At 38.9% G+C, this 26,254-nt stretch overlaps 1 protein-coding gene across 1 annotated transcript; it reads left to right on the plus strand.

Annotated features, from left to right (window-relative positions):
• The first annotated feature begins 8,049 nt into the window (after positions 1–8,049).
• On the plus strand, positions 8,050–21,610 carry LOC127121839 (uncharacterized). The gene is made up of 2 exons (XM_051052274.1): positions 8,050–9,708; positions 21,587–21,610. The coding sequence occupies exons 1-2, from the start codon at positions 8,050–8,052 to the stop codon at positions 21,608–21,610; spliced, it is 1,683 nt and encodes a 560-aa protein (XP_050908231.1).
• The last annotated feature ends 4,644 nt before the right edge of the window (positions 21,611–26,254 follow it).

Here is a 26,254-nt window from a genome sequence, read left to right on the forward strand (position 1 = left end):
TCTTCACTTAGGCTCAATGTTGGAATCCCTAGCACAAGAACACACACATCAAAAAGTTCTATAAGGCAAACAAAGAATGGACAAGAAAGAGTTTAGAAATTGGTCCTTTCAAAGTTCTCTTCAACATTTATAGCATTCTAAAGGCCTAAAGCCTAGTTGCTCTTTGACTTTTATAGCACTCTAAAGGCCTAAGGTCTAGTTTCTCTTTGAATCCATTTTGCATAGGAAATGTCCTAAAGTCTAAGTCCTTTTTGTCCATTTTTGCATTTGGTTCACAACAATCAAACAAAACACAAGCACAAAAGTATATACACAATTATGTGCTCAAGTGAGCAAAAGACAAATTTCATTAACATAAACATGTGCTCAAATGAGCAAAGGACAAAAGCAAATGAATAATATGTACAAGAATAGTAAATTGCATAAATGTAAAGTGCAAGAATTAAATGTTAATGGTTAATGGTTAGTATTAGTGTGCCATAAGGCAATTTAGCGCTATGTTAAGCAATCGTAATTTGACTTATGTAGAAGTCACAACTATCTGAGGCCGGTCAATAATAATGTAGGCAACAACACAAGTTAGAGATCTTGATTAGTGAATCAAGCTCCTACAACTTGCCATGCCAAAAAGAAGAAGAGAAATGATCTTGTATTGATTTAGGTTCTTTGCTTGATTAGGAAGTAACCTATCCTTAATGCAAAGCCATTCACTTGATCCATGATCAAGTTGAATTAGATTTGAATCAAGGAAGGTTAAACCTTCCATGTATCAAGGCTAACCACCAATCTTTAACTCATTGATCAAAAAAAGAAGAAAAAAAAGAAGAAGAAGAAGAAGATGATGAATAATAAAGTGCACTAATGGAAATGAAATAAGGTAATCAACAAGCATTGACCAAAGATATATGAGATCAAGGTCAAACAATAGTAAACAGAAGTAAGATGAAGATTAGAAGTCAAGAAACAAATAAAATATTTTTGGTATTTTTCAAAATTAAAATAATAAAGAAAGGTCAAACTTCAAATTCACTTCAAATCAACTTTGAAAAGTCCAAGTGAATTATCCTAAGTTCAACAAGGTCAAACAAAGTTTGACAAAAAATTTCAGCATTTTTAGAATTCAGAAACTATTTTTAATCAATTAAAAATGCATAAAATAAAAAATATTAAAAATCATTTTTAGAAACTAGAAATTAAAAGGAGAAAAATGCAATTGGTCTCACATTTTTTGGACCAATAATGAAGGAGATATGAATTTTTGAAATGAAATGGAATTAATGAAATAAAAAGAAAATTAAAATCAAAATTAAAAATAGCAAAAAAGCGTGGAGCGTTGGATGGAGAGCTCATTAATTGAGCTGGCAAATCGTGTGGACCACATGCGCGCTTCCACCATGCGCTTCAGTCAATGCATCACACATAGCCAATTAAAAAGTCACAACGTTGAGTGGATCAGATTGAATCTGGAAAACAAAATGCACGACGATGATTGAATCTGGAGACCAGACAGTGGTGTACACCACCGTCTTCTCCGGCCAGCTTTCGGCGACGGCCAAAGTTGCAGAGAATAAAAAGTTCACCAAATGCCACGATCCAGGTACCAAATGAAAGCTGTGGTGATGTACATCACCCCTGTACCAACCAATTCAGCTCTAGGCTTCCATAGAAAGAGGAATCAGAGCTTGAATTTTGTGGTGTTCAACTGAAACTTGTTGGATTTTGAAATTTTAAAGCATGAAAAGATTGCCTCTATGTAGAGGACTTCAGACAACCCAGCAACAACAAGAAACAAGCAATATATGAGCAGATTCGAAGAAAATTAAATTTGAAGTGAACCTCTGAATTGGAGAGCTTGAGAGCACGGTCTCTTGATGTTAATGCTTGCAGTGTCTTCTATGGATCAAGGTGAGCAAGGCTTAGGATCTGTAGATCTAAAAATTAATCAATGAAATTGAAGTTTAGATCTGAAAAATTTGAGAGAAAATGGTGAGTTCCTTTGAGTATGGTTGAGGAGTAATTCGTGCAACATGTAAGGCGCCCTTAGGTTGCTGAAATGAGAAGCATTGGCCTTGTATTTATAACAATGGAATGGCTGAATGCATGAACAAAGCATTGCATGGATGGAAAGAGCCTCCATGCATGGGCCTGTACAGGCGCAAGGAGGGCCCAATTCCACTTGGATTTGCAAGTTCATGCCAAATGAAATCAGAATGGACGTGCAGATTGTGTATGGTTAGCTCATGCAATGCATTTTTAATGAGTTTCCAAAATTGTACCTGTCGCACCCCAAAATTTGACTTTGGTTTTGTTGACCATATCCTGATTAATCTCGTTGTCTCGTATTCATCTCAATTTCTTAAACTTCGCGTGACAACTGGTTTGATTAGGTTTTGTATGTTTTCGTTGCTTACCGTGTTGTATTTCGTTGTTTTAGCAAAACCTGGTTGATATCGTTGCCTCGTATTTATCTCGCTTATCTCTTTTGTGCGTGGCATCGCTTCGATTAGGTTTTGTGCGTTTTTATCTATTTAATTGTTTGTTTGTCGGTATTTTGACTGTATTTCGAATATATTAGAGTTTTCGTATTGTCCGATTATTTGTGATTGTGTTTGTCAGCGTTTTCGTGATGTCGTGTTGATTTTATTATTGCCTAGGGTTGTTTATTTAATTACGTGTTGTGCCGTGTGATTTAATCGAGTCTGTTTGAGTCGTGTTGTTGATTTTACTGGTTTACCGGTTTACTGGTTTATTGGTTTTATCAATTTGTCTGTTTTGCTGTGCAAATTGTCATCGTTTTTATCGCGTTCGTGTCGCTCGATTTTATCGTATTTTAATCGTGTGCCGTTTAATATTATTTGTGCTTAATATTAATTGTGTTTAGTTGTTAATTAGTTTATTTAATTAGGATTAATATTATATTAGTTTATTATTATTATTATTATATAATATATAAATATATATTATTAATTTATGTTAGATATTTTTTAGGTTTCTTATTGTTTAAGTAATCTAAATATATATTATTAATTTATGTTAGATATTTTTTAGGTTTCTTATTGTTTAAGTAATCTAAATATATATTATTAATTTATGTTAGATATTTTTTAGGTTTCTTATTGTTTAAGTAATCTAAATATATATTATTAATTTATGTTAGATATTTTTTAGGTTTCTTATTGTTTAAGTAATCTAAATATATATTATTAATTTATGTTAGATATTTTTTAGGTTTCTTATTGTTTAAGTAATCTAAATATATATATATATAGATGTGGTTAGTAAGGAAGAAAAAAAGAAAGAGGTGGATCAGTAAGGAAAAAACGTGTGGTGAGAGAAACAGAGAATTGAAAAGAAATATTTTTTCAAAAGCATTACCGTATTTCACTTGTTCTTCATTTTCGGTAATCCAAAATCGTCTCGATTATTCACCGAAACACAAAACCGATTTCATATCTTTGAAGTTCGTTGAGTCCAGGTCACAAATATCCAAGGTTCATTTCATTCCGGCGTCGTTTCACCGATCAAAAGCGACGTTGAAGTCAGGTACTCACGAAGGCAGCCAGCACTGCGTCGGTGACGGTTTCCAGCTTTCGGTCGATCATTTGGACAATCAGAAGTTCATCCTCTTCACACAAGTAAATGTTTATATTGTTTTTTTTATATTTGTTTATGTTGTTACTAACCGTTTCGTTTCAGTTTCAGCTCGATTAACTCCACTAACTATTCGTAATACTAACTATTCATAGCTAACTGTGTTGTAATAATTTACTTTCTCGCATTTTTTATGTTCTGTATTGTGTGTTTAATCGCATTGTTCACGTTTTATGTTAAAAAATCGAAAAATCCAAAAAAGAGAAACCCGATGCGATTCCAACGGTCGCCGTTTAAGAAACCCTTTTCACACACTCATAAGCTTACTCTTGGGTTTCCTTATAATGAGCCCATTTATTTATTGTTTCAGGGTTTAGGCTCATTCAAATCTTTTGCCAGCTTTGGCTTTTCAGTTTAAAAACGTTTTCAAAAGGACGTGTCAGTCTCGAAGCCTCCCGCCTAGGTCGAGCAAGAGATGGCAAGACACGCCAATCTAAAATCAACAAAACAGACTTTCCCCTTTTCTTTTGGGAGAACTACGTGGATTCTGATTTCTCCATTGCGCCTTGGAGATACGTAGGCATGAAGTCTACGACTTTATCGAGTCCAAAAACAATAAAATCAAGTTCTTTTCTCATCTCCCCAATCAAACGATCAAAGCGAAAAAAGAAAAGCATTCACATAAACATAAGCAAAAAGGTTCCTGTGGAGTACCACAGATGTAGAGGGTGCTAATACCTTCCCTTTGCATAACCAACCCCCGAACCCGTAACTCTAAAGGGATTTATCGTTATTTTTCCCTTCCTCTTTTTTGGATAAAATAAAAGACGGTGGCGACTCTTGCATTTAAAATATTTTTCAAACGGGTTAAGTTCAATCAATACTTAATCTCGCGAAAAATCCCGCCGCGACAGAATGGCGACTCTGCTGGGGAGTACATGATTAAACTTATTTGAGGGTTTAGCCTATCTTTGCTTGTTTATATGTTTGCTTTGTGAATATTTGCTAAATTGTATTGTTTGTAATGTTTGTTATTTTGGGTTTTGGGGGATACTTGTGATAAATCCTATACCCGGATTTGGGGCACATTTGAGATAGGATGGATGATAATTCAGGTTGACTTGATAGGAGACAATCCTTACCGAGTTGACTTGAGCCTTTGTCCGCTTGGTGGAGGCCTCTTTGAGGGTGATAGTGCTAAACAAGTCATTTGTGAGGCATTGTTGCTTTCGACGGGCCCGTGAAGCCAAGGACCTTAGTTTACCTTTACCCCATCTTGGCCTTACTTAGGATGTGATGCGGTGACCACTTCGGACCAAAAGTCTGGTTTGGTTGATACGCGATATCACACTCAAGCGAGATTCTTTTGAGAATAATATTGGAAAGCGAGCAGTTGCTTAACCCGGTATTATCCGAAGAAGGATCCATAACCTTGGGAACTTTTAGAACCCGTTTGGCAGGTGAACCTTAGAACTTATCTTGGGGCTTTGTCCTAAACTCCATGCTGGTGATGAACTTTAAACCTTGTATTGTTTGACCATGTTTGTGTTTGTTGCATTCATGCATGACATGCATTCATTCCCATCATTTCAACCTTTTTCCAAGGAACTTAAAGTGAGGATTGCAAATATTGCAGGAAACATGGATTTTGGACGGAGAAGTGTGAAAAAGTACAATCTCATCAATCTAAAGATAGATGAACTAAAGAAACTGGTTTCTTCGATCGCAGATCCTATTGGTTTCAGAGACGGATATGGGGCACTTATATCTTTATTGACACTTAGGATGGAAGAAGGGTTATTGCAGACATTAGTACAGTTCTATGATCCAGTCTATCACTGTTTCACATTCCCAGACTATCAACTCATGCCTACATTGGAAGAGTATGCCCAGTTGCTTCACATCCCAGTTGTTGATACAGTACCTTTCTCTGGTTCAGAAAAGTTACCCGAGCACAGTTCTCTTGCAAAAGTGTTGTACATAAAGAAGTCAGAATTCAAGAATAACTTCACCACCAAAGGAGGACTTCCAGGTTTCACTGCCAAGTTCTTAATGGGGAAGGTTTCTTATTTTGCCAGTCAAGGTTGTGATATTATTGTGGAGCATCTGTTCGCCTTGTTGATCTACGGTTTGTTACTATTTCCTAATATTGAAGGTTTTGTGGATTCATATGCTATACGCATCTTCCTAAGCCACCTTGGAGAGGGTCAAGAAAGAGAGAGACGCTTGGAAGGATAAGGCCCAGGTGCTCGAAATGGAAAATGAAGAACTTCAGAGACAGTTAAAGGAGCAGAGTGGAGAAGATCGTGCAGGTAAACGTCCAAGGGTGCAAGAGGATTTATTTTCCTCAGGCACAACAGATTACTCCCAGATTCCACAGTCCTCAGGTGCATGGAAAGGTCTTGTAGACAGTTCGGTGAAGGAGAAAGCTTTTATGCAGAAGGCCTATGAAGAAAGAATTGAGAGACTTGAAGGACAACTCCTACTTGTTTATGCTCGTCCTGATGACACATGTCCTTAAATGGTTTTCTTGGTTGTATTTTGGGTTGATAACTTTGTTTTGTTATCAAAAATGTTTGCAATTCTATCTTTTCCTTCACTTAGAGTTCCTTGGAAAATCATTCATTTTGCATATCCATGCATCACGTGCATACAGGTTGTCTGTCTTGGTCCAGTCTTCTAACAGTTGCTTCCCGCCACAAGATCCATTTCAAGCTGACGCATAATTACAACACAAGAGCCAACTACAAAAGAAGAATGGAGATAACAGATAACGAGAACCGAGAATTGAAGGCTCAGGTTGACCGCCTTTCTGCTATGGTCGAGACATTGATAACAAACCAAGCAGCCCAAGCTGCTCAACTTCAAACAGCACAAGCTCAGGTTGCCGAAGCACAAGATGCACAGATCCAGGCGCAAGCACAGGCAGCAGAGATGCGCAACCAAATGTTAACCGCCCGTCTACAAGCAGAGGAAGCCCAGGCTAGGGCTCAAGTTCATAATTCAGGACAGACTTCGGCACAGAATCAACCTCAAATTCAGAATCAAACAACAGCAGCACCCGTCACTACAGTCATCGCTTCAGAAATCAACGCTGTCCCAGTCACTTCTGCTACCATCACAGCATCCCGTCCTTGGGAAATACCCAGGGATCTTAATCAAGATAGATATCAACAAGAGTTCGTTCCACCAAATGCTTTTGTCTTCACTAATGTGCCTCTCGTTGTTCACTATACTCCTCACCTAGGAGAACCTGTCTATCACGGCCCTACCCCAAGTGAGGATCCTGGTCTCAATGATAGAATGGATGAATTCCAGGATCAGTTTGCGGAATTACAAAAAGAGATAAAAGCTCTTCGTGGGAAAGAACTGTTTGGCAGAGATGTAAATGATATGTGTTTGGTTCCAGCCGTAAGGATGCCAGCAAAATTTAAACTACCAGAATTTGAAAAGTACAAAGGAAGTTCTTGTCCACAGACCCATTTGGTTATGTACGTGCGAAAGATGTCAATGTACACCAACGACCAAAGGATGCTCATTCATTGTTTTCAAGACAGCCTTACCGGTGCAGCTTTACGCTGGTATATGGGATTAGACAGTTCTCAGATCAAGACTTTCAACGATTTAGGCGAGGCCTTTATCAAACATTACAAATACAACCTGGATAATGTGCCAGACCGAGATCAGTTGAGGTCCATGCAACAAAGAGAAAAGGAGACATTCCGTGAATACGCGCAAAGGTGGCGCGAAATTGCAGCACAGGTTGTTCCACCTATGGAAGAAAAGGAGATGACGAAAGTGTTCTTAAAGACTCTTGATACTTTTTATTACGAGAGGATGATTGCAAGCGCTCCTACAGACTTTACTGACATGGTAAACATGGGAGTCCGTTTAGAGGAAGCAGTTCGAGAAGGGCGTCTAGTCAGAGAAGGAAGTTCATCTTCAAGCGGGGCAAAGAGGTACGGCGGTTTTATGAAAAAGAAGGAACAAGAAACTAATGATGTGTCCTATAATCATCCAAGAAGGATCAATTATCCTTACCATTCCCAACACCAACATATAGCAGCCGTGACTCCAGTAATCACTTCCGCTCCAGTTCAAGTCCAATACCCTCAGCAGCGTACCAACCGCTTCCAACAGAATACTCAGTATCAGCAACAACATCAACCTCAACAACATCAACATCAGTTACAACAACGTCCACCACAGCAGCAAAGAAGAACCAATTTTGATCCAATTCCGATGTCATATGTAGAATTGTATCCAGCTTTGATCACTAAAAACCTTGTGCAACCACGACCCCGACCTCTTGTACCAGAAGTGCTACCTTGGTGGTACAAGCCAGAGTTATCTTGTCCCTTTCATTAGAATGCTCCAGGTCATAACTTAGACAACTGTTTTGCTTTAAAGTTGGAAGTACAGAAGTTGACAAGAGCAGGTATCCTGACCTTCAAGAACATGGGTCCCAATGTGAAGGACAATCCAATGCCAAGTCATGGTCCTTCATCAGTGAACAATATAGAAGTTTGTCTCAATGAACAACGTGTTACGAAGATAGAGGAGATTCGGCGGTCTTTGGTTGAAATTCATTCTGTTTTATGTGCTCATGGTCTATTCCAACATGACCACCAGATCTGTGGTACATGTTCAGTCAATTCAAGAGGTTGTAGAAAGATTCAAGATGATTTGCAAGGCGTCTTTGATCAGGGTTTGATTCAGACTTCTAGACAAGCGAGTTCTCCAGAATCACAAGAACAAGAGGTGAATGTCATCATTCCTTGCTTCAACATTCCAGAGAAAGTAGAGATAGCTTATCATCCGAGGGAGCCAGTGGTGATTTTCCCTCCGGGCCCAATGCCTTACACTTCAGATAAAGCGGTCCCCTACCGCTATGCAGCAACTATTATTGAGAACGGTAAAGAGGTCGAGATTAAAACCTTAGCCTCAGTTACCAATATCGCAGCAAATAGCCGAATGACGCGCAGTGGCCGCGTGTTCGCTCCGCCGGTTATCCCAAGTAGAAATGTTGAGAAAGATCCAGTAGTCGTGGTACCAGTGACAAGAGAAGCAGAAGGGCAAACAAGAAATTCAACCCTTGACAAAGAAACAGATGAACTACTCAGAATTATCAAGCTCAGTGACTACAAAGTGGTAGATCAGTTGCTACAGACACCGTCAAAAATCTCGATCCTGTCCTTATTATTGAACTCAGCTGTCCACAGAGAAGCACTACTGAAGGTGCTTGATCAAGCCTTTGTAGAACAGGATATAACAGCAGAGCAGTTCAACAATGTTGTAGGCAGCATCACTTCGTGCAATGGCTTAGGCTTTTGTGATGAAGAACTGCCAGAAGAAGGAAAGAATCACAACTTCGCTCTCCATATCTCAGCCAATTGTCAAGGGGATTCTTTGTCTAATATCCTAATTGACGCCGGTTCATCTCTGAATGTCATGCCTAAGTCTACCTTGTTGAAGCTAAAGTACAAAGGGGGGCAAATGCGGCACAGTGGAATTATTGTGAAAGCGTTCGATGGATCAAGAAAAACAGTCATTGGAGAAGTTGATTTGCCTATTGGTATTGGACCACACGTATTCCAGATCACTTTCCAGGTTATGGACATAGTGCCAGCTTATAGCTGTCTGTTCGGACGCCCATGGATTCATGAGGCGGGTGCCATTACATCCACGTTACACCAAAAGTTAAAGTTTGTCAAGAATGGGCAAATAGTGACGGTTAATGGGGAGCAGGCTATGCTGATTAGCCACCTTTCATCGTTTAGTGTGATAGAAGTAGACGAGACGGCTGTTCAAACTCCATTTCAGGCCCTGACCATCGATGATTACAAGAAAAGTGAAGGTTCAATCGCGTCATTCAAAGACGCCCAGCAGATTGTCAAGACAGGTCCTACAGAAATGTGGGGCAAGGTGATAGAGTTGCCAGAAAACGTTAACCATGCAGGATTAGACTTTGTTGATGGAAAACAAGTGCAGACTTCAGTGGTGCGACCTTTCAAAGATATCTTTCACAGCGGTGGGTTTATCAACATGGTAGCAGTTGAAGAGGATACTTTTGAGAAAAAGACAGAAGACGAAGGCCCCAGATTTGTGACACCAGGAGTAGTTATGAAGAACTGGACCGCAGTTGACATCCCACATTGTGTCCACATATCAAAGTAATTAAGCTTTTCAGTTTTCAAAAATCTTCCGCTTTAGCCCAAAGCGCGAAGCATTAATTTTATAAAATGGGTACTTTTGTCAAAAACGTACTATCCATGAAAAAGATCTTTTGTGTTCCTATACACTTGTGTCCTTTTATCTTTTCAGCTTTTTCGGAAAATGGTAACACAAAAAAAAAAAACCTTAAAAAGAACACATTTTTGCATGTCATGGTCAGTCCTCTAAAAACAATTGTTTGTACAGGTTACTTAAACCCGTTGAACACAATGACATCATGCCCTCTCCCAACTTTGAACATTCTGTATTCGAAGCTGAAGAGGAAGAGTGGGATGAGATTCCAGAAGAGGTCGCCCGCCAGCTTGAAAATGAAGAAGACACTATTCAGCCATACAAGGAGCCTTTGGAAACAGTCAACTTGGGTTCGGAAGAAAATGTGAAAGAAGTCAAAATTGGAGCATTGTTATCCCCACAGGTCAAGGAGCAATTGATCAGCCTGTTGAAAGAGTATGTAGATGTGTTTGCTTGGTCTTATCAAGATATGCCTGGTCTCGACACTGACATCGTAGAGCACAAGCTACCTTTGAAGCCAGAATGTCCACCGGTCAAACAGAAATTAAGAAGAACACATCCAGATATGGCCGTCAAAATTAAAGAAGAAGTTCTGAAGCAAATAGATGCTGGTTTTCTTGCCACTTCAGTGTATCCAGAGTGGATAGCAAATATTGTGCCAGTTCCTAAAAAGGACGGGAAGGTACGAATGTGTGTCGACTATCGTGACTTAAATAGAGCAAGCCCAAAGGATGATTTCCCCCTGCCTCACATTGACATGTTGGTAGACAATACAGCAAAGTTTGACATATTCTCCTTCATGGACGGATTCTCCGGGTATAACCAGATCAAGATGGCTCCCGGAGACATGGAAAAAACTACATTCATAACACCATGGGGAACATTCTGTTATCAAGTGATGCCGTTTGGGTTGAAGAACGCAGGTGCTACTTACCAGCGAGCCATGACAACGCTCTTTCACGACATGATGCACAAAGAGATTGAGGTTTATGTGGATGACATGATCGCGAAGTCTCGTTCAGAAGAAGGTCACTTAGTAGATCTATTGAAGCTGTTTCAACGATTGAGGAAGTTCCGTCTTCGCCTCAATCCGAACAAATGCACATTTGGCGTCAGGTCAGGTAAACTCTTGGGCTTCATTGTCAGCCAAAAAGGCATTGAAGTTGATCCAGATAAAGTAAAAGCTATCCAAGAGATGCCCGCACCAAAACAGAAAGGCAAGTGAGAGGTTTTCTAGGACGATTGAATTACATATCCCGGTTTATTTCTCACATGACTGCCACTTGTGAACCTATCTTCAAATTGCTGAGAAAGAGTCAGAATTGTGTTTGGACAGAGGATTGTCAGAAAGCATTTGACAGTATCAAAGAGTACCTCATGGAGCCTCCTATCTTGTTACCACCTGTTGCTGGAAGACCGTTGGTTATGTATTTGACAGTGCTTGAGAATTCTATGGGCTGTATTCTGGGTCAACAAGACGAAATTGGAAAGAAAGAGCATGCCATTTACTACTTAAGCAAGAAATTTACTGACTGTGAATCACGATACTCCTTACTCGAGAAGACATGTTGTGCATTGGCTTGGGCTGCTAAGAGATTGAGGCAGTATATGTTAAGTCACACCACTTGGTTGATATCCAAAATGGATCCAATCAAGTACATTTTTGAGAAGCCTGCACTCACTGGTAAGATTGCCAGATGGCAGATGCTGTTATCAGAATACGACATTGAGTATCATACCCAGAAAGCTATCAAGAGCAGTGTGTTGGCTGAGTACGTTGCTCACCAACCCGTTGAAGATCACGATGATAATGAGGATGAGTTTCCTGATGAAGATGTCATGTTCCTAAAATCCAGAGATTGTAAAGAGCCACTTCCTGAAGAAGGACCTGAACCAGATTCTCAATGGGGTTTAGTATTTGATGGAGCTTCCAACGCTTATGGACATGGAGTAGGTGCAGTCATTATCGCTCCAGAAGGTTCTCATATTCCTTTCACGGCAAGAATTTGTTTTGAATGTACAAACAACATTGCTGAATATGAAGCCTGTATCATGGGTCTTGAAGAAGCCATTGACCTCCGCATCAAAAATCTTACTGTTTATGGTGACTCAGCGTTAGTTATCAATCAGATCAAAGGAGAATGGGAAACACGCCACCCTGGCTTGATCCCATACAAAGACTATGCAAGAAGATTGTTGACTTTCTTCACCAAAGTTGAGTTGCATCACATTCCTCGGGATGAGAATCAGATGGCGGATGCTCTAGCTACGTTGTCTTCAATGTATCAAGTGGGTTTTCCAAACGAAGTACCCAGAATTGTGATCAAGCGACTTGATAGACCAGCACATGTGTTTACAGCTGAGGCCAGTTTTGATGATAAACCATGGTACCACGATATCAAGCATTTCCTTCAGACTCAGGAGTATCCTCTTGGAGCAACAGAAAAAGATAAAAAGACTTTGAGAAGATTGTCAGGCAGTTTCCTCCTTAATCAGAATGTGCTCTATAAGAGGAATTATGACATGGTCTTACTCAGATGTGTTGCCAAAAAGGAAGCAGAAATGTTGATGAAAGAAGTTCACGAAGGGTCCTTTGGTACTCATGCAAATGGCCACTCTATGTCAAGAAAGATGTTGAGAGTTGGTTACTACTGGTTGACCATGGAATCAGATTGCTACAAATTTGTAAAGAAGTGTCACAAATGTCAGATCTACGCTGATAAGGTTCATGTACCACCAACCTTTTTGAATGTGATTTCTGCTCCCTGGCCATTCTCAATGTGGGGCATTGACATGATCGGTATGATTGAACCCAAAGCTTCCAACGGACACCGTTTCATTCTCGTGGCAATTGATTACTTCACCAAATGGGTGGAAGCAGCTTCGTATGCAAAGGTGACAAAGCAAGTGGTGGTCAGATTCATCAAAAATAATCTCATTTGCCGATATGGAATTCCAAACAAGATCATCACTGACAATGGCTCCAATCTGAACAACAAAATGATGGATGAATTATGTGAAAGTTTCAGGATCGAGCATCACAACTCTTCTCCTTACCGTCCCAAGATGAATGGGGCAGTTGAAGCTGCAAATAAGAATATCAAGAAGATCATTCAAAAGATGGTTGTTACCTACAAAGATTGGCATGAAATGCTGCCTTTTGCACTACACGGATATAGAACATCAGTCCGTACTTCAACTGGGGCAACCCCATTTTCACTTGTATACGGTATGGAAGCTGTGTTACCGATAGAGGTTGAAATTCCATCAATGAGGATACTAATGGAAACTCAGTTGTCAGAGGTTGAATGGTGTCAAAGCAGATACGATCAGTTGAATTTGATTGAAGAAAAAAGAATGACTGCCTTGTGCCATGGACAGTTATATCAAAAGAGAATGAAGCAGGCATTTGATAGGAAGGTTAAGCCGAGAGAATTCAAAGAGGGTGACCTTGTGCTCAAGAAGATGATACTATTTCACAATGATTCTAGGGGCAAGTGGACTCCTAACTATGAAGGACCCTATGTTGTCAAGAAAGCCTTCTCAGGCGGTGCTTTAATTCTTACAAACATGGATGGTGAAGAGCTTCCACGTCCCGTGAATACAGATGCAGTCAAGAAATACTTCGCCTAAAAAATGAAAAGAACAGCTCGCTAAGTTGAAAACCCGAAAGGGCGGCTTAGGCAAAAATGAGCGTCTCGGTGGACTGAAAACCTAAAAGGGCGGTCCAAGCAGAAATTAGAGACATAAAAAAACAAAGAGAATATTATCCCGGTAGATTGAAAACCCGAAAGGGCAATCTAGGCAAAAGTTAGGGATTTCAGGCAAGTAACTGCATAACAGAGATAAGATCATTGAAGTATCAGAATATTTTCAACAGTTCTCCAACTTTCTCAAGGCTGCAATACAGGTCAAAAGTGGAAGAGAGAATGATGTCATTGTAGTTCAACGTACCCTTTTTCCACGAAATTACCATTTTCCAATTTGTAAAGATCTATGGAATCACGCTGATTGGCTGATTACCATCCTATCAAATCAATTTGAGCCTTTCTATATTTCTTGGCACTCTTAATTTTCATTTCAAATTACGAAAGTTCTTTTACTTTGACAGGTATGTTTTGAAACAAAAGTTTTGAATTAAAAACAGTTTTTGAAAAATATAAAGATTATTTATTTTGATTTGTGGACATCAATAAAAGGATTGAGACATGTGGTCCCAGTAATTCTGAAATCATGTGATTCCAACTAGACATGTTCATATTACTATCCTTATATGTATATGATGAAAAAATCTCCACAGGTGTCTTGGCAGTAATATTTTTCCAGCAGAGGTTGTGATTCTGGATATCCCCAGCTATGCTTCCTAGTTTTCCTCAAAAGATCATGCAAGAAATATTTCAAGAAGTTTATTCCCTTCACTTGGGGCATGAAGACTCCCCAGTTAATTGATCATGAAGACTCCCCAGTTTAATTGATCATGAAGACTCCCCGGTTAATTGATCATGAAGACTTTGATCCAGGTTTTAAGTTACAGATTTGGCCTATGGGATTACTACAGGTATTTCCCAAGTAATTTATTAAGGCGGGATCAGCAATGTCCCCAGCAGAGGATGAGAAGGAAGATTTGATTTCCCTGAGCAGGAGTAATACAGAGGTCTCCATCCCTCAGCGAGTGAAGAAAGTTGATATTCAGAAACTACAGGGAATCTCCTGTTGTTCTCTGTCCATTCAATAGAAGGATATGTCTCCTCCTCAGTAATGTTTTGTAGTAAAAGAAGAGTGTGTTATGCATTTTAAGCAAATTCAAGAATTGCAGGATTTCTCCTGAATTCTCATTTATATTCAAAGGTCAGACATCACTGTTCCCCGGCAGAGTCTCCTAGAGGAAAGATCTCGTAACCAGATATCAGACACCATAATCCCCTGCAGAGTCTTCATATACAGAAAGTATTCATGATAATTAAAGCAAATCAAGGATAGATTTCCCCTATATTCTTATTCCCTGGAAAGATACCACCTATCCCCAGCGGACTTTATCCCCAGCGGAGTCTTCTAGAAGAATAATCCCTTCTGCATTATCAGCAAATTCAAGAATTGCAGGACTTCTCTTACAATATCATCTTATTTCCAGAGGATAACACCTTGTATCCCCAGCGGAGTCCTCAGAAAGGTCCAATCCTCATATACCTCACAAATTCAAGAACCACAGGGAATCTCCTGCATTTTTGAAGTAGAAGGCATCTCCATTCTTCTACGGAATTCTCAGCAGAGACAGACTTTTAAAGAAACCTGGATATGGTGCTCTTGTACCAATTCCCCAGCAAGTCTTTGTACTACTCCCTAGCGAGTCTCAGTGCAAATCTCCAGCAAGTCCTTATGCAGCTGTTAACATTTTTAGTTATTCCTAGTTTTGTCTGTCCATCATGCATTCATTACTAAATATTCATGCATATCTATGACATATCATGCTTGCATTCATATGCACCTTGTTTCCTTGTTTATATTGTGGGTTGAGTCAATCTCTCCATATAGAGTATCCTCATAAGCAGTAAAATACCTTTTATTGGTCATGTTCCCCACAGAGATCTATGCCTCGTGGAAGATGGTTGTTTCAGTTGTAAATCCTGATGAGTTCATTCCTCTTCAGTTGAAGTCTTGTTTGACCGTTTCATTCTAGTTCTATCCTAGTTTGAACCTCGTGTCTCCAGATAAAGCTCAGAAATTGCCAGTAAAAGAAGGCAACAATATAGTCTTTGTGACTCTCATTCAGTAAAACAGACATGACAGATATTGTGTCCAAGTCCTTTATACCTTCATCTTTGAGTTGGTACCCGTTACAAACTTGAGTTACCTACATCCATGAGTGGTAACCTTTGTTATCCCTCGGATAAATTAATTATTATCTCCATCTATGAGTTGATAACATCCTCACAGAAAGTTCCATGATTCTACCTGCAACTTTGAGCTGGTAGCGTGCTTTCGTCTTTGAGTTTAGCACAGATTCCTTTTGATTCCACCTTCGTCTTTAAGTTGGTGAAGTACCTGCAACTTTGAGCTGGTAATATGCATTCATCTTTGAGTCTGCACAGATAACTTCTGATTCCATCTTCGTCTTTGAGTTGATGGAGTACCTTCATCTATGAGTTAGGTACATTTTGTCCTTCCACCGTCATCTTTGAGTCGGTAATGATAAACATCTCCAGGAGAATATGTTCTAAATTCTTTTAAACACCTTTGTCAATGAATCGGTGGTTGCCTTCAACATTGACTCGGCATTTCTCTGTCTACCTCATCAATGAGTTGGTAGTGTGCATTCAACTGTAAGTCTGCACAATGATCCTTAGATCTGATTCTTCATCTACACCATCATCAATGAGTTGGAATTTGATTTCCCTAGCAGTGTTATTATCAATCTTTTGAAGCTTGCCTTCAACTTTGAGTTGGCATGTCCTGTTTACCTCATCAATGAGTGGGTAGTGAGCTGTCAACCATGAGTTAACGCAGTTCGATTCTTATTATGCCCTTGTTATACCTTCATCCTTGAGTTGGTATTCATCTTTTCTGTTACCTCCATCTTTGAGTTGGTAATGTACTGTCACATCAGTACTCTTGTTATATTGATCTTTTCCCACTTTCATCTATGAGATAGTGATGTATCGTCAACATTGAGTCGATATCTCTTTTCCTCCTATTTTCCATCTATGAATAGGTATTGAATCTTCCCCAGCTGAGTATTCTCAGTGTTTACCTTCATGCATTGAGTCGGTGTATGTCCTTCCCCAGTAGAGTTTGCACTCCTGTGTCTCTGTGTCTGTCTGTCTTTTGCATCATGCATACATGCATTTGCGGTCAAATTTTATGGCGTTTGTCATATTTAATTACCTTACGCCATTCGATAGCCTCCGGCTATCTGGCCTAAGTTAATTAAATAGGGGCATCTGTCGCACCCCAAAATTTGACTTTGGTTTTGTTGACCATATCCTGATTAATCTCGTTGTCTCGTATTCATCTCAATTTCTTAAACTTCGCGTGACAACTGGTTTGATTAGGTTTTGTATGTTTTCGTTGCTTACCGTGTTGTATTTCGTTGTTTTAGTAAAACCTGGCCGATATCGTTGTCTTGTATTTCGTATTTATCTCGCTTATCTCTTTTGTGCGTGGCATCGCTTCGATTAGGTTTTGTGCGTTTTTATCTATTTAATTGTTTGTTTGTCGGTATTTTGACTGTATTTCGAATATATTAGAGTTTTCGTATTGTCCGATTATTTGTGATTGTGTTTGTCAGCGTTTTCGTGATGTCGTGTTGATTTTATTATTGCCTAGGGTTGTTTATTTAATTACGTGTTGTGCCGTGTGATTTAATCGAGTCTGTTTGAGTCGTGTTGTTGATTTTACTGGTTTACCAGTTTACTGGTTTATTGGTTTTATCAATTTGTCTGTTTTGCTGTGCAAATTGTCATCATTTTTATCGCGTTCGTGTCGCTCGATTTTATCGTATTTTAATCGTGTGCCGTTTAATATTATTTGTGCTTAATATTAATTGTGTTTAGTTGTTAATTAGTTTATTTAATTAGGATTAATATTATATTAGTTTATTATTATTATTATTATTATATAATATATAAATATATATTATTAATTTATGTTAGATATTTTTTAGGTTTCTTATTGTTTAAGTAATCTAAATATATATTATTAATTTATGTTAGATATTTTTTAGGTTTCTTATTGTTTAAGTAATCTAAATATATATTATTAATTTATGTTAGATATTTTTTAGGTTTCTTATTGTTTAAGTAATCTAAATATATATTATTAATTTATGTTAGATATTTTTTAGGTTTCTTATTGTTTAAGTAATCTAAATATATATTATTAATTTATGTTAGATATTTTTTAGGTTTCTTATTGTTTAAGTAATCTAAATATATATATATATATATATATATATATATATATATATATATATATATATATATATATATATATATATATGTGGTTAGTAAGGAAGAAAAAAAGAAAGAGGTGGATCAGTAAGGAAAAAACGTGTGGTGAGAGAAACAGAGAATTGAAAAGAAATATTTTTCCAAAAGCATTACCGTATTTCACTTGTTCTTCATTTTCGGTAACCCAAAATCGTCCCGATTATTCACCGAAACACAAAACCGATTTCATATCTTTGAAGTTCATTGAGTCCAGGTCACAAATATCCAAGGTTCATTTCATTCCGGCGTCGTTTCACCGATCAAAAGCGACGTTGAAGTCAGGTACTCACGAAGGCAGCCAGCACTGCGTCGGTGACGGTTTCCAGCTTTCGGTCGATCATTTGGACCATCAGAAGTTCATCCTCTTGACACAAGTAAATGTTTATATTGTTTTTTTTATATTTGTTTATGTTGTTACTAACCGTTTCGTTTCAGTTTCAGCTCGATTAACTCCACTAACTATTCGTAATACTAACTATTCATAGCTAACTGTGTTGTAATAATTTACTTTCTCGCATTTTTTATGTTCTCTATTGTGTGTTTAATCGTATTGTTCACGTTTTATGTTAAAAAATCGAAAAATCCAAAAAAGAGAAACCCGATGCGATTCCAACGGTCGCCGTTTAAGAAACCCTTTTCACACACTCACAAGCTTACTCTTGGGCTTCCTTATAATGAGCCCATTTATTTATTGTTTCAGGGTTTAGGCTCATTCAAATCTTTTGCCAGCTTTGGCTTTTCAGTTTAAAAACGTTTTCAAAAGGACGTGTCAGTCTCGAAGCCTCCCGCCTAGGTCGAGCAAGAGATGGCAAGACACGCCAATCTAAAATCAACAAAACAGACTTTCCCCTTTTCTTTTGGGAGAACTACGTGGATTCTGATTTCTCCATTGCGCCTTGGAGATACGTAGGCATGAAGTCTACGACTTTATCGAGTCCAAAAACAATAAAATCAAGTTCTTTTCTCATCTCCCCAATCAAACGATCAAAGCGAAAAAAGCAAAGCATTCACATAAACATAAGCAAAAAGGTTCCTGTGGAGTACCACAGATGTAGAGGGTGCTAATACCTTCCCTTTGCATAACCAACCCCCGAACCCGTAACTCTAAAGGGATTTATCGTTATTTTTCCCTTCCTCTTTTTTGGATAAAATAAAAGACGGTGGCGACTCTTGCATTTAAAATATTTTTCAAACGGGTTAAGTTCAATCAATACTTAATCTCGTGAAAAATCCCGCCGCGACAGTACCAATATATTCATCTCTTCGAAAATGGAATTTCTCAAACTGAAGCATAACCTTATGGGTAATGGTTGGAAAGGTTTTTGCATGAGGATCATTTGTTATGTTGACCAAAACTTCATTTGACATTTGGAAATTGGTGAAAAATGATCATGAAGTGTAGGGTGCAAAACATGTAGATGTGAGAATTTCAAAAATGGCCAAACTTTAAGCACTTCTGATTCAATGATGCAAGCTCCAAATGACAAAACGTTCAACATTAAAGTTGTAGATATTTTCAAGGCAATCAATTTGGACTTACATTTTGCATCATTTGGATTTTTGATGAAGAATTTATGGGCACTTGAAGTTGGACTTTTTCACATTTCAATGCCTTTGGTCCAAAGTGACCTATAATGCTTTGCATTATCACATGTATTTATTTTAGGATTTTTAAACTTTGTTCAACATAACAATTGAAGTAGACATCTTAATATTTCCAATTCACTTTATCCCACCTCAACATCATGAAAAATGAAGGAGTTATGTCCTTGGGAAGTTGACCCAAAATTAGGGTTTCAGTCAAAATGACCTATAATGTCTTGAAATGAATGATGACCTTCCAAGATTCAAATAAATTTTTGATGAACATGAAAGTTGTTCATATGGTTCTTAATAACATTTTATCTCTTGGGGTCATCTCCATTTGACAAACACATTAAACGTTAGGTCTCAGTGTACTTCAAAATAATTATATGAATTGACTGATCAACTTCTCAAGTCCAAACCTCATATCCTGATGAATTGATGATTGAGGATACTCAAATAAGCTCAAATATGCATGAAATGATGAATTAAAGAACTTCCCTTGATTTCATTTGATCATGGGTTGAGGTTGCTTCATGAGCAAGGCACAGTTGATAAACAGATGAATTAGGGTTTCCTTGGGAAACAAGCCTCAAACCCTTTGGTTTTCTTTGATAAAAATGATTTATTGAGATACTTGGGAGGAATATTTGATGGATGAGAGCTTTGGGAACCATTGCCATGCTTGCTTTCATTTTCACCTAGCCATATCAATGGGCATAGGGCCACCTAGAAGCTTTGGATCTTGTGACTGCTCAAGCTACAAACAAAAGATGTTAGTGACACATTTTTGTGCTTTTGGTTAGTAAATAAAATGAGAAAAGCAATAATATATAATTCAAGCATGCTTGGTGATCTCGAGCCAACTCTCAAGAGATCCCACCCAAAGGTAAGGAGCCAAGATGCTATGATCCTTGAGGCAAGATGCAAAATGCAATGTTATGATGCCATGAGAGATCTTAGGGTCAAAATTAGGGTCTTACAAAGGGTCCTTGAGATAATTAATAATTGGATTCCTCCAATCTGTATCCATTAAGGTATCAATGGCTAGTACTTCAAACTCTTCTCTGTTAGCATATCTAACTGAGTGCTTTCCAAATCTGTCGGAGACAATATGGCAGCCATTGCTTTTCCTCTTACTTCGACAAGTTCCTCTAGCTTCTCTTTTGAAATTCTATACCCTGAAGCTATTTGTGCTAAGTCATTAGCTTCTTGGTTTTTTATTCTAGGAACATGTTTTATGTCTATATATTCAAAAAAATTGAGCAACCTATTTGCAATGACGAAGTACATAATCAAATTTTCTTTTATACATTTGTACTCTTTCGTTAGTTGCTTAATTACTAATTATGAGTCTCCTTTAATTTCGACCCTAGTTCCCCCCAATTCCAACAAAGCCTCAAGTCCTGCAATAAGGGCTTCATATTCTGCTTCGTTGTTAGAACAAAGGGGACCTTCGATCCTATATTTGAGTTTTGTTGGAATTCCATCAGGAGAAATTATCATGATCCCAACTCCACTTCCATCCTTATGAGTGGAACCGTCGATGAATAATCTCCAAGGTTTTAACTCAACTTGAAATTGAGGACTTTCGACCACTGCATGGTCTACAATAAAGTCTGATACTATTTGTCCCTTCATTGCCCTTAAAGGCATAAAGGCTAAAGAGTATTCAGTGAGGGCTAATGCCCATTTGCCAATTCGACTGTGCATTATTGGCTTCGATAACATATACTTAATGACATCAAAGTGTAAAGAGACGTATAAATCAATAGGTTTTATATAATACTTGAGTTTAGTACAAGAGAAATGCAAACAAAGACACAACTTTTCTATTGAAGTGTATCTAGTTTCTGCATCATTTAAAACCCTACTAAGATAATAAATGGCTCTTTCGACGCCATCTTCATTCTCTTGTACTAACATGCTACCTATAGTAGTGTCGGAAGTTGATATATACAATCTCATAGGCTTCTTTCCACATGGTGGTGACAAGATAGAAGGATTCGTCAGATAATGCTTGATCTTGTCAAATGCCTTTTGATGTTCATCATTCCATTCGAACTTCCCTTGTTTCAGGCGTAGGAGGGGAGAGAAGGCTTGAGTTTGACCACTTAAGTTTGAGATGAATCTTCTCAGGAAGTTTATCTTTCCTAATAATGATTGCAATTCTTTCTTAGTTGATGGTGCTTTGGTCTCCATAATAGCCTTCTTCTTATTCTGATTGATTTCTATCCCCTTTTTATGGACCACAAAGCCCAGAAAATCTCCAGCCTGCATAAAGAATGCACATTTAAGAGGATTCATCTTTAAGCCATGTTTTCTCATTCTTTCGAATGATTGGCTGAGATGGGTTAGATGATTTTCGCCTGATATAGATTTTATCACAATATCATCTATATAAACCTGCATAAATGTCTCTATATAATCATGGAATATAGAATTCATTGCTCGCTGGTATGTTGCCTCAGCATTTTTTAAACCAAAGGGCATAACTATCCACTCATAAGTGCCTATTGCCCCTGGACATCGAAAGGCTATTTTGGAAACATCCTCTTCAGTAATGAAAATCTAGTTATAGCCAGAATATCCATCAAGCATGCTAAGATATTCATAGCCTGCAGCTGAGTCAACCAGCATCTATGCCACAGGCATTGGATACTCATCTTTAGGAGTTGCTGCATTTAGATCACTAAAATCTATACATACTCTTAAAGAGCCATTTTTCTTAATTACAGGAACTATGTTTGCAATCCATTCGACATACCTTGTGGTCCTGATGAAATTGCATCAAAGAAGTCTTTCGACCTCTTTTTTGATCTTTGAGAGGCTCTCTGGGGCGAATCTCCTTAGAGTCTGCTTGATGGGCTTCTTTCCATCCTTGATAGGCAGCTTCAATTCGACCAGTTCCCTCTTCAAACCAGGCATCTCGTCGTAGTCCCAAGCAAAGCAGTCTTTGTTTTCTCTTAGCAGTTCAATTGCTCTTACTTTCAACTTGGGGTCCAGTTTAGTGCTGATGTAGGTGATTCTTTTTGTGCTCCCATCTCCAAGATCAATTTCTTCAAGGGGATCTTGCGCTAACATCTTCGCACTCGACGTCACTGGATCTTTTTCGAATCCCAGAGGCTCGTCGTCATAGATGGCATCTAACCTCTGGTCTGTTAATTCCATAGGCACCTGTTCGTCAGGGGGTTTTGGTTTAAAGTACTCCCTAGGTCTTGCATTATAAATTTCACCATATATGGCTTCGTCAACCATGTTAGTTATCTCGGCTTCGAGAGCCGCTTTAATTTTTTTCTCAGCCATGTAGGCCAAAATCTTTTCGAAAAAAGAAGGCTCAGGCATAATCCAGGTCTTCATCCCAGCCTGTTGGCCGTACTTCAGATGACTCCCCTTCTTCTGGGTCCCCCATAATTTCCTTATCCCACTGAAAGCCATTGGGGTGTAGAGTCAAGAAATACAAATCATTTTTACTTGGGGAGTAGATGTCTTCAGCTGGGTGGCATGGTCCTATATGAGCCAAGTTCCTGTCGAAGTTCTTCTTATCTACATGGTTCACTTCCACCATGAAGTAACTTTGGTCAGCTTCAACATTTTCTACTACACCATCTTCTCTCCAGATGGATACCCTCTGATGCATGGTCGAAGGAACTGCCCATATTCCATGGATCCATTCCCTTCCTAGCAGCAAGTTGTAATTCGCCTTCGCAGGTATCACCATGAACATTGTTTGTCTCGTGATTGATCCAACAGTCAGATCTACTTGTATGACACCCAGAGTCTGCCCTATCTTACCCTCATAGTTCGACAATACCATATTGTGAGGTTTAACATCAGTATCGAATATACCTATCTTTTTTAACATGAACTGAGGCATCAGATTGACTGCTGCTCCTCCGTCCACCAGAAGTTTGTTCACCCCCACATGTTCAACTTTAGATCTAATGTATAGGAGCTTGAGATGGTTCTGCATCCCTTGGTGAGGCCTTTCAGAAAGAGCATTTTGCTCTTCGATAGCGCCGTTGTTGAGAACATAGTAACACACAGGTTTATGCTTCGCCATCTCCACAACATTTGCTTCCTCATTATCTTCAATCTCCGTCTCCTGATTATATTCGTATGGTAGAACTGATACCATATTGCAATTTATATTAACAGATGACACTCCGTCGGATTCAAAATCGTCAGTGAGCATTTCTTCCTCCCTTATTTGTTCCTCCTGAACTTTCTGATTTGTGTTTTCATTTTCAGATGAAAACAACTTCCTTCCTACAGGGGGTTTGGTCGAATTTGTAACATTTGAGGGGACCTTGTTGTTGTTGGATTCTCCAATCTCCCTCAAAGTCATCTCTCTTTCAGCCTTCCTCAACCTCTGATGTCTTCTCCACTGGGACCTTGACATGAGATTCTTTCCTTTGTAGTTCTCCAGTCTGATAGCCTCTCTCTTAGATGCCTGGAATTGTTTTCTATAAGCCCAAGAGGTTCTTCCTCCATCCTCAAAACTTTTCCACTTTCCCTTCTTCGACCCCACCTATGTCCATTTGTCCTCAAGGACTTCTGCCGGAAGCTTAAACATAACTCTTTTCGGCCTTGGGTGAGGGTTGTCTCGCCTCCTAGGAACTCCCCTCTTGTCGAATATGTACATATTCGGGTTACCTCCATGCCCATCCCAACATTGGTTAGATGGAATTCTCTCGAACGCTTCAGCCAATTCCCTGTTGTAAATTGCCCCACATCTGGGACACATCAAGCATTTTGTTTCGTACTTGTAGCAACGCACAATAAATCCAAGAAGGCTTTCTCCAGGCTTGGGATACACCTTCAGTAGCTGGCTTTCCTTTCTCCAATTTCTCTCCGTCTCAGTTCGTTGCCATCTTTCATAGTCCTTAGCCACCCTTCGACACATCATGATGCTACACCTTGGGCACAACAACATGTCAGAATTTCTTTTGTGACACCTCCAAAGGTATTCACGTAGGCTCTCATTGGCTTTGGGATAGCCAAACTGCATTCCCTCTTGCTTTATCTTCAGACACCTATCCACTTCCTCCATCTATGGGGGAGGGGGGGTGGTTCAGATCCACCATGTTGACACCTAGATTGGCGCCATCAGCGATTGAAATTTCCTCAAATTTCTTCCTTAGGCCCTCAGTTGCCTTCCCATTAAGACCTTCAGTGGCCTTTGGTTCGACATCAGCAACTTGTTCACCTTCGACAGAAATTCCAAAGGGAACATCATTATTTAGGCCATCAGTAGCCTGCTTTCCATCTAGCACATAGCCTTCAGTTCCTGTTTCCTTCACAGCCTCCACTTCCACCACGTCAATCATGTTGATTTTGACAGGTTCAGCATAATTTATGTCAGCAATGTTGAGGGGGTCAGCGTCAACCTTCATCTGGTTTTTCCCTCTGTCAGCGAACTTGAGGCGGCCATCCTTAATTACATTCTGAATAAGATCCCTGAAAAGAAAGCATTGTGAGGTTTTATGGCCTAAAAAATTGTGATATTTACAGAAGCCTCTTTTCTTCCGTTGTTCTAACGGAGGAATTTTAGTAATAGGAGGCACTATCATTTGGCCATCTTTTACTAATAAATCGAAGATTTCATCACATTTGGTAACATCAAATGTGTAAATCTTTTTAGGGAATCTATCATTCTTTTCAGTTTCGACAGGGTTCCTGCCATTCGAAGGTGTAAGTAATTTACAAGCATAAGGTGGTACTTCTTTTAATTCAGCCAAATCTACTTCGAATTCCTCGAGACCATAAGGGTCATTAGAGATTTCAGACTCCTCATCTTCGACTTCGACATAAGCAACCCTTTCTTTCTTATAATTCTTATTCGCTCTGGCCTTTTCAGCTTTTAAACGTTCGACCTGTCGAACCCTGTCTGCTAATTGGGCCATATCTCTTAGATACTGGGTATCTAACTTTTTCCTAATGGAATTGTCTAACCCTCCAGCGGCCATTTCGACCAATTCATGTTCAGGCACTACTGTAAAGCATCTAGATTTGAACAAACAGAACCTATTCAGATAATCATCTATAGGTTCAGTGAATTTTCTTTTAATACTGGCTAATTCCTTAAGACTTATCTTAGTTTGGCTCATGTAGAATTGTTCATGAAATAATCTCTCCAAATAAGGCCAAGTATCTATGGAATTCGGTGGCAACGTTGTAAACCACGTGAAGGCATTCTTCGTTAAAGAATTGGGGAAATATTTCATTCTTAGGTTCTCACTGTTCGCCAAATCCCCTGCCTCAGTCATGTATCTGGCTATGTGTTCAATAGTGGATTCACTAGTGTCTCATGAGAATTTGGTGAACTTAGGGATTTTACAACCCCTTGGTAATTCAGTTTGTAGGACGTATTCTGATAAAGGAGAGGTATAATTTGGCCGTCGAAGTCCTGTATTCAGGCCATTATGGGCCATGATTCTCTCTATCATAGTAGTTAAGTTATTTTCCATCATGTTTTCTTGCCTAACCCTATGAATTACTTCGTCTGCATCCTAGTTTCTATTAACCATCACTACTCTCCTAGGTTGTTCTTCAGGGACTTCCTGTCGAACTGGCTGTTGTTCTAATCTTGCCCCCATGACCCTTTCGCCAGGCACTTGTCTAGGTGGTCGAACCTGATTTATAGTTGGTTCTTCTTCCTGGATTATAACTTAGTTTGATCTGCGTCGAACAGAGGACTGAGGGGCGCCTAGGAAATCTGATATGCATCCCATCTGCGCTGACCGTTGTTGGTATGTTTGGGCATTATCATTGTTAGTCCTATTTACATTCTGTATTAGGGGAGAAAAAATGGTATTCATTTCTCTGGAAAAAACTCCTACCATATC

Source organism: Lathyrus oleraceus, chromosome 2 (assembly GCF_024323335.1).
Source record: "Lathyrus oleraceus cultivar Zhongwan6 chromosome 2, CAAS_Psat_ZW6_1.0, whole genome shotgun sequence".
NCBI classification, from domain to species: Eukaryota; Viridiplantae; Streptophyta; class Magnoliopsida; order Fabales; family Fabaceae; genus Lathyrus; species Lathyrus oleraceus.

What these genes read in the sequence shown, in the direction of transcription:
- LOC127121839 (XM_051052274.1), top strand. Translation starts at nt 8,050, where the DNA reads ATGGGTCCCAATGTGAAGGACAATCCAATGCCAAGTCATGGTCCTTCA. An exon ending in CCAGATTTGTGACACCAGGA is followed by an intron (nt 9,709 to 21,586) that starts GTAGTTATGAAG and finishes ATTCTTTCTTAG; the next exon opens with TTGATGGTGCTTTGGTCTCC.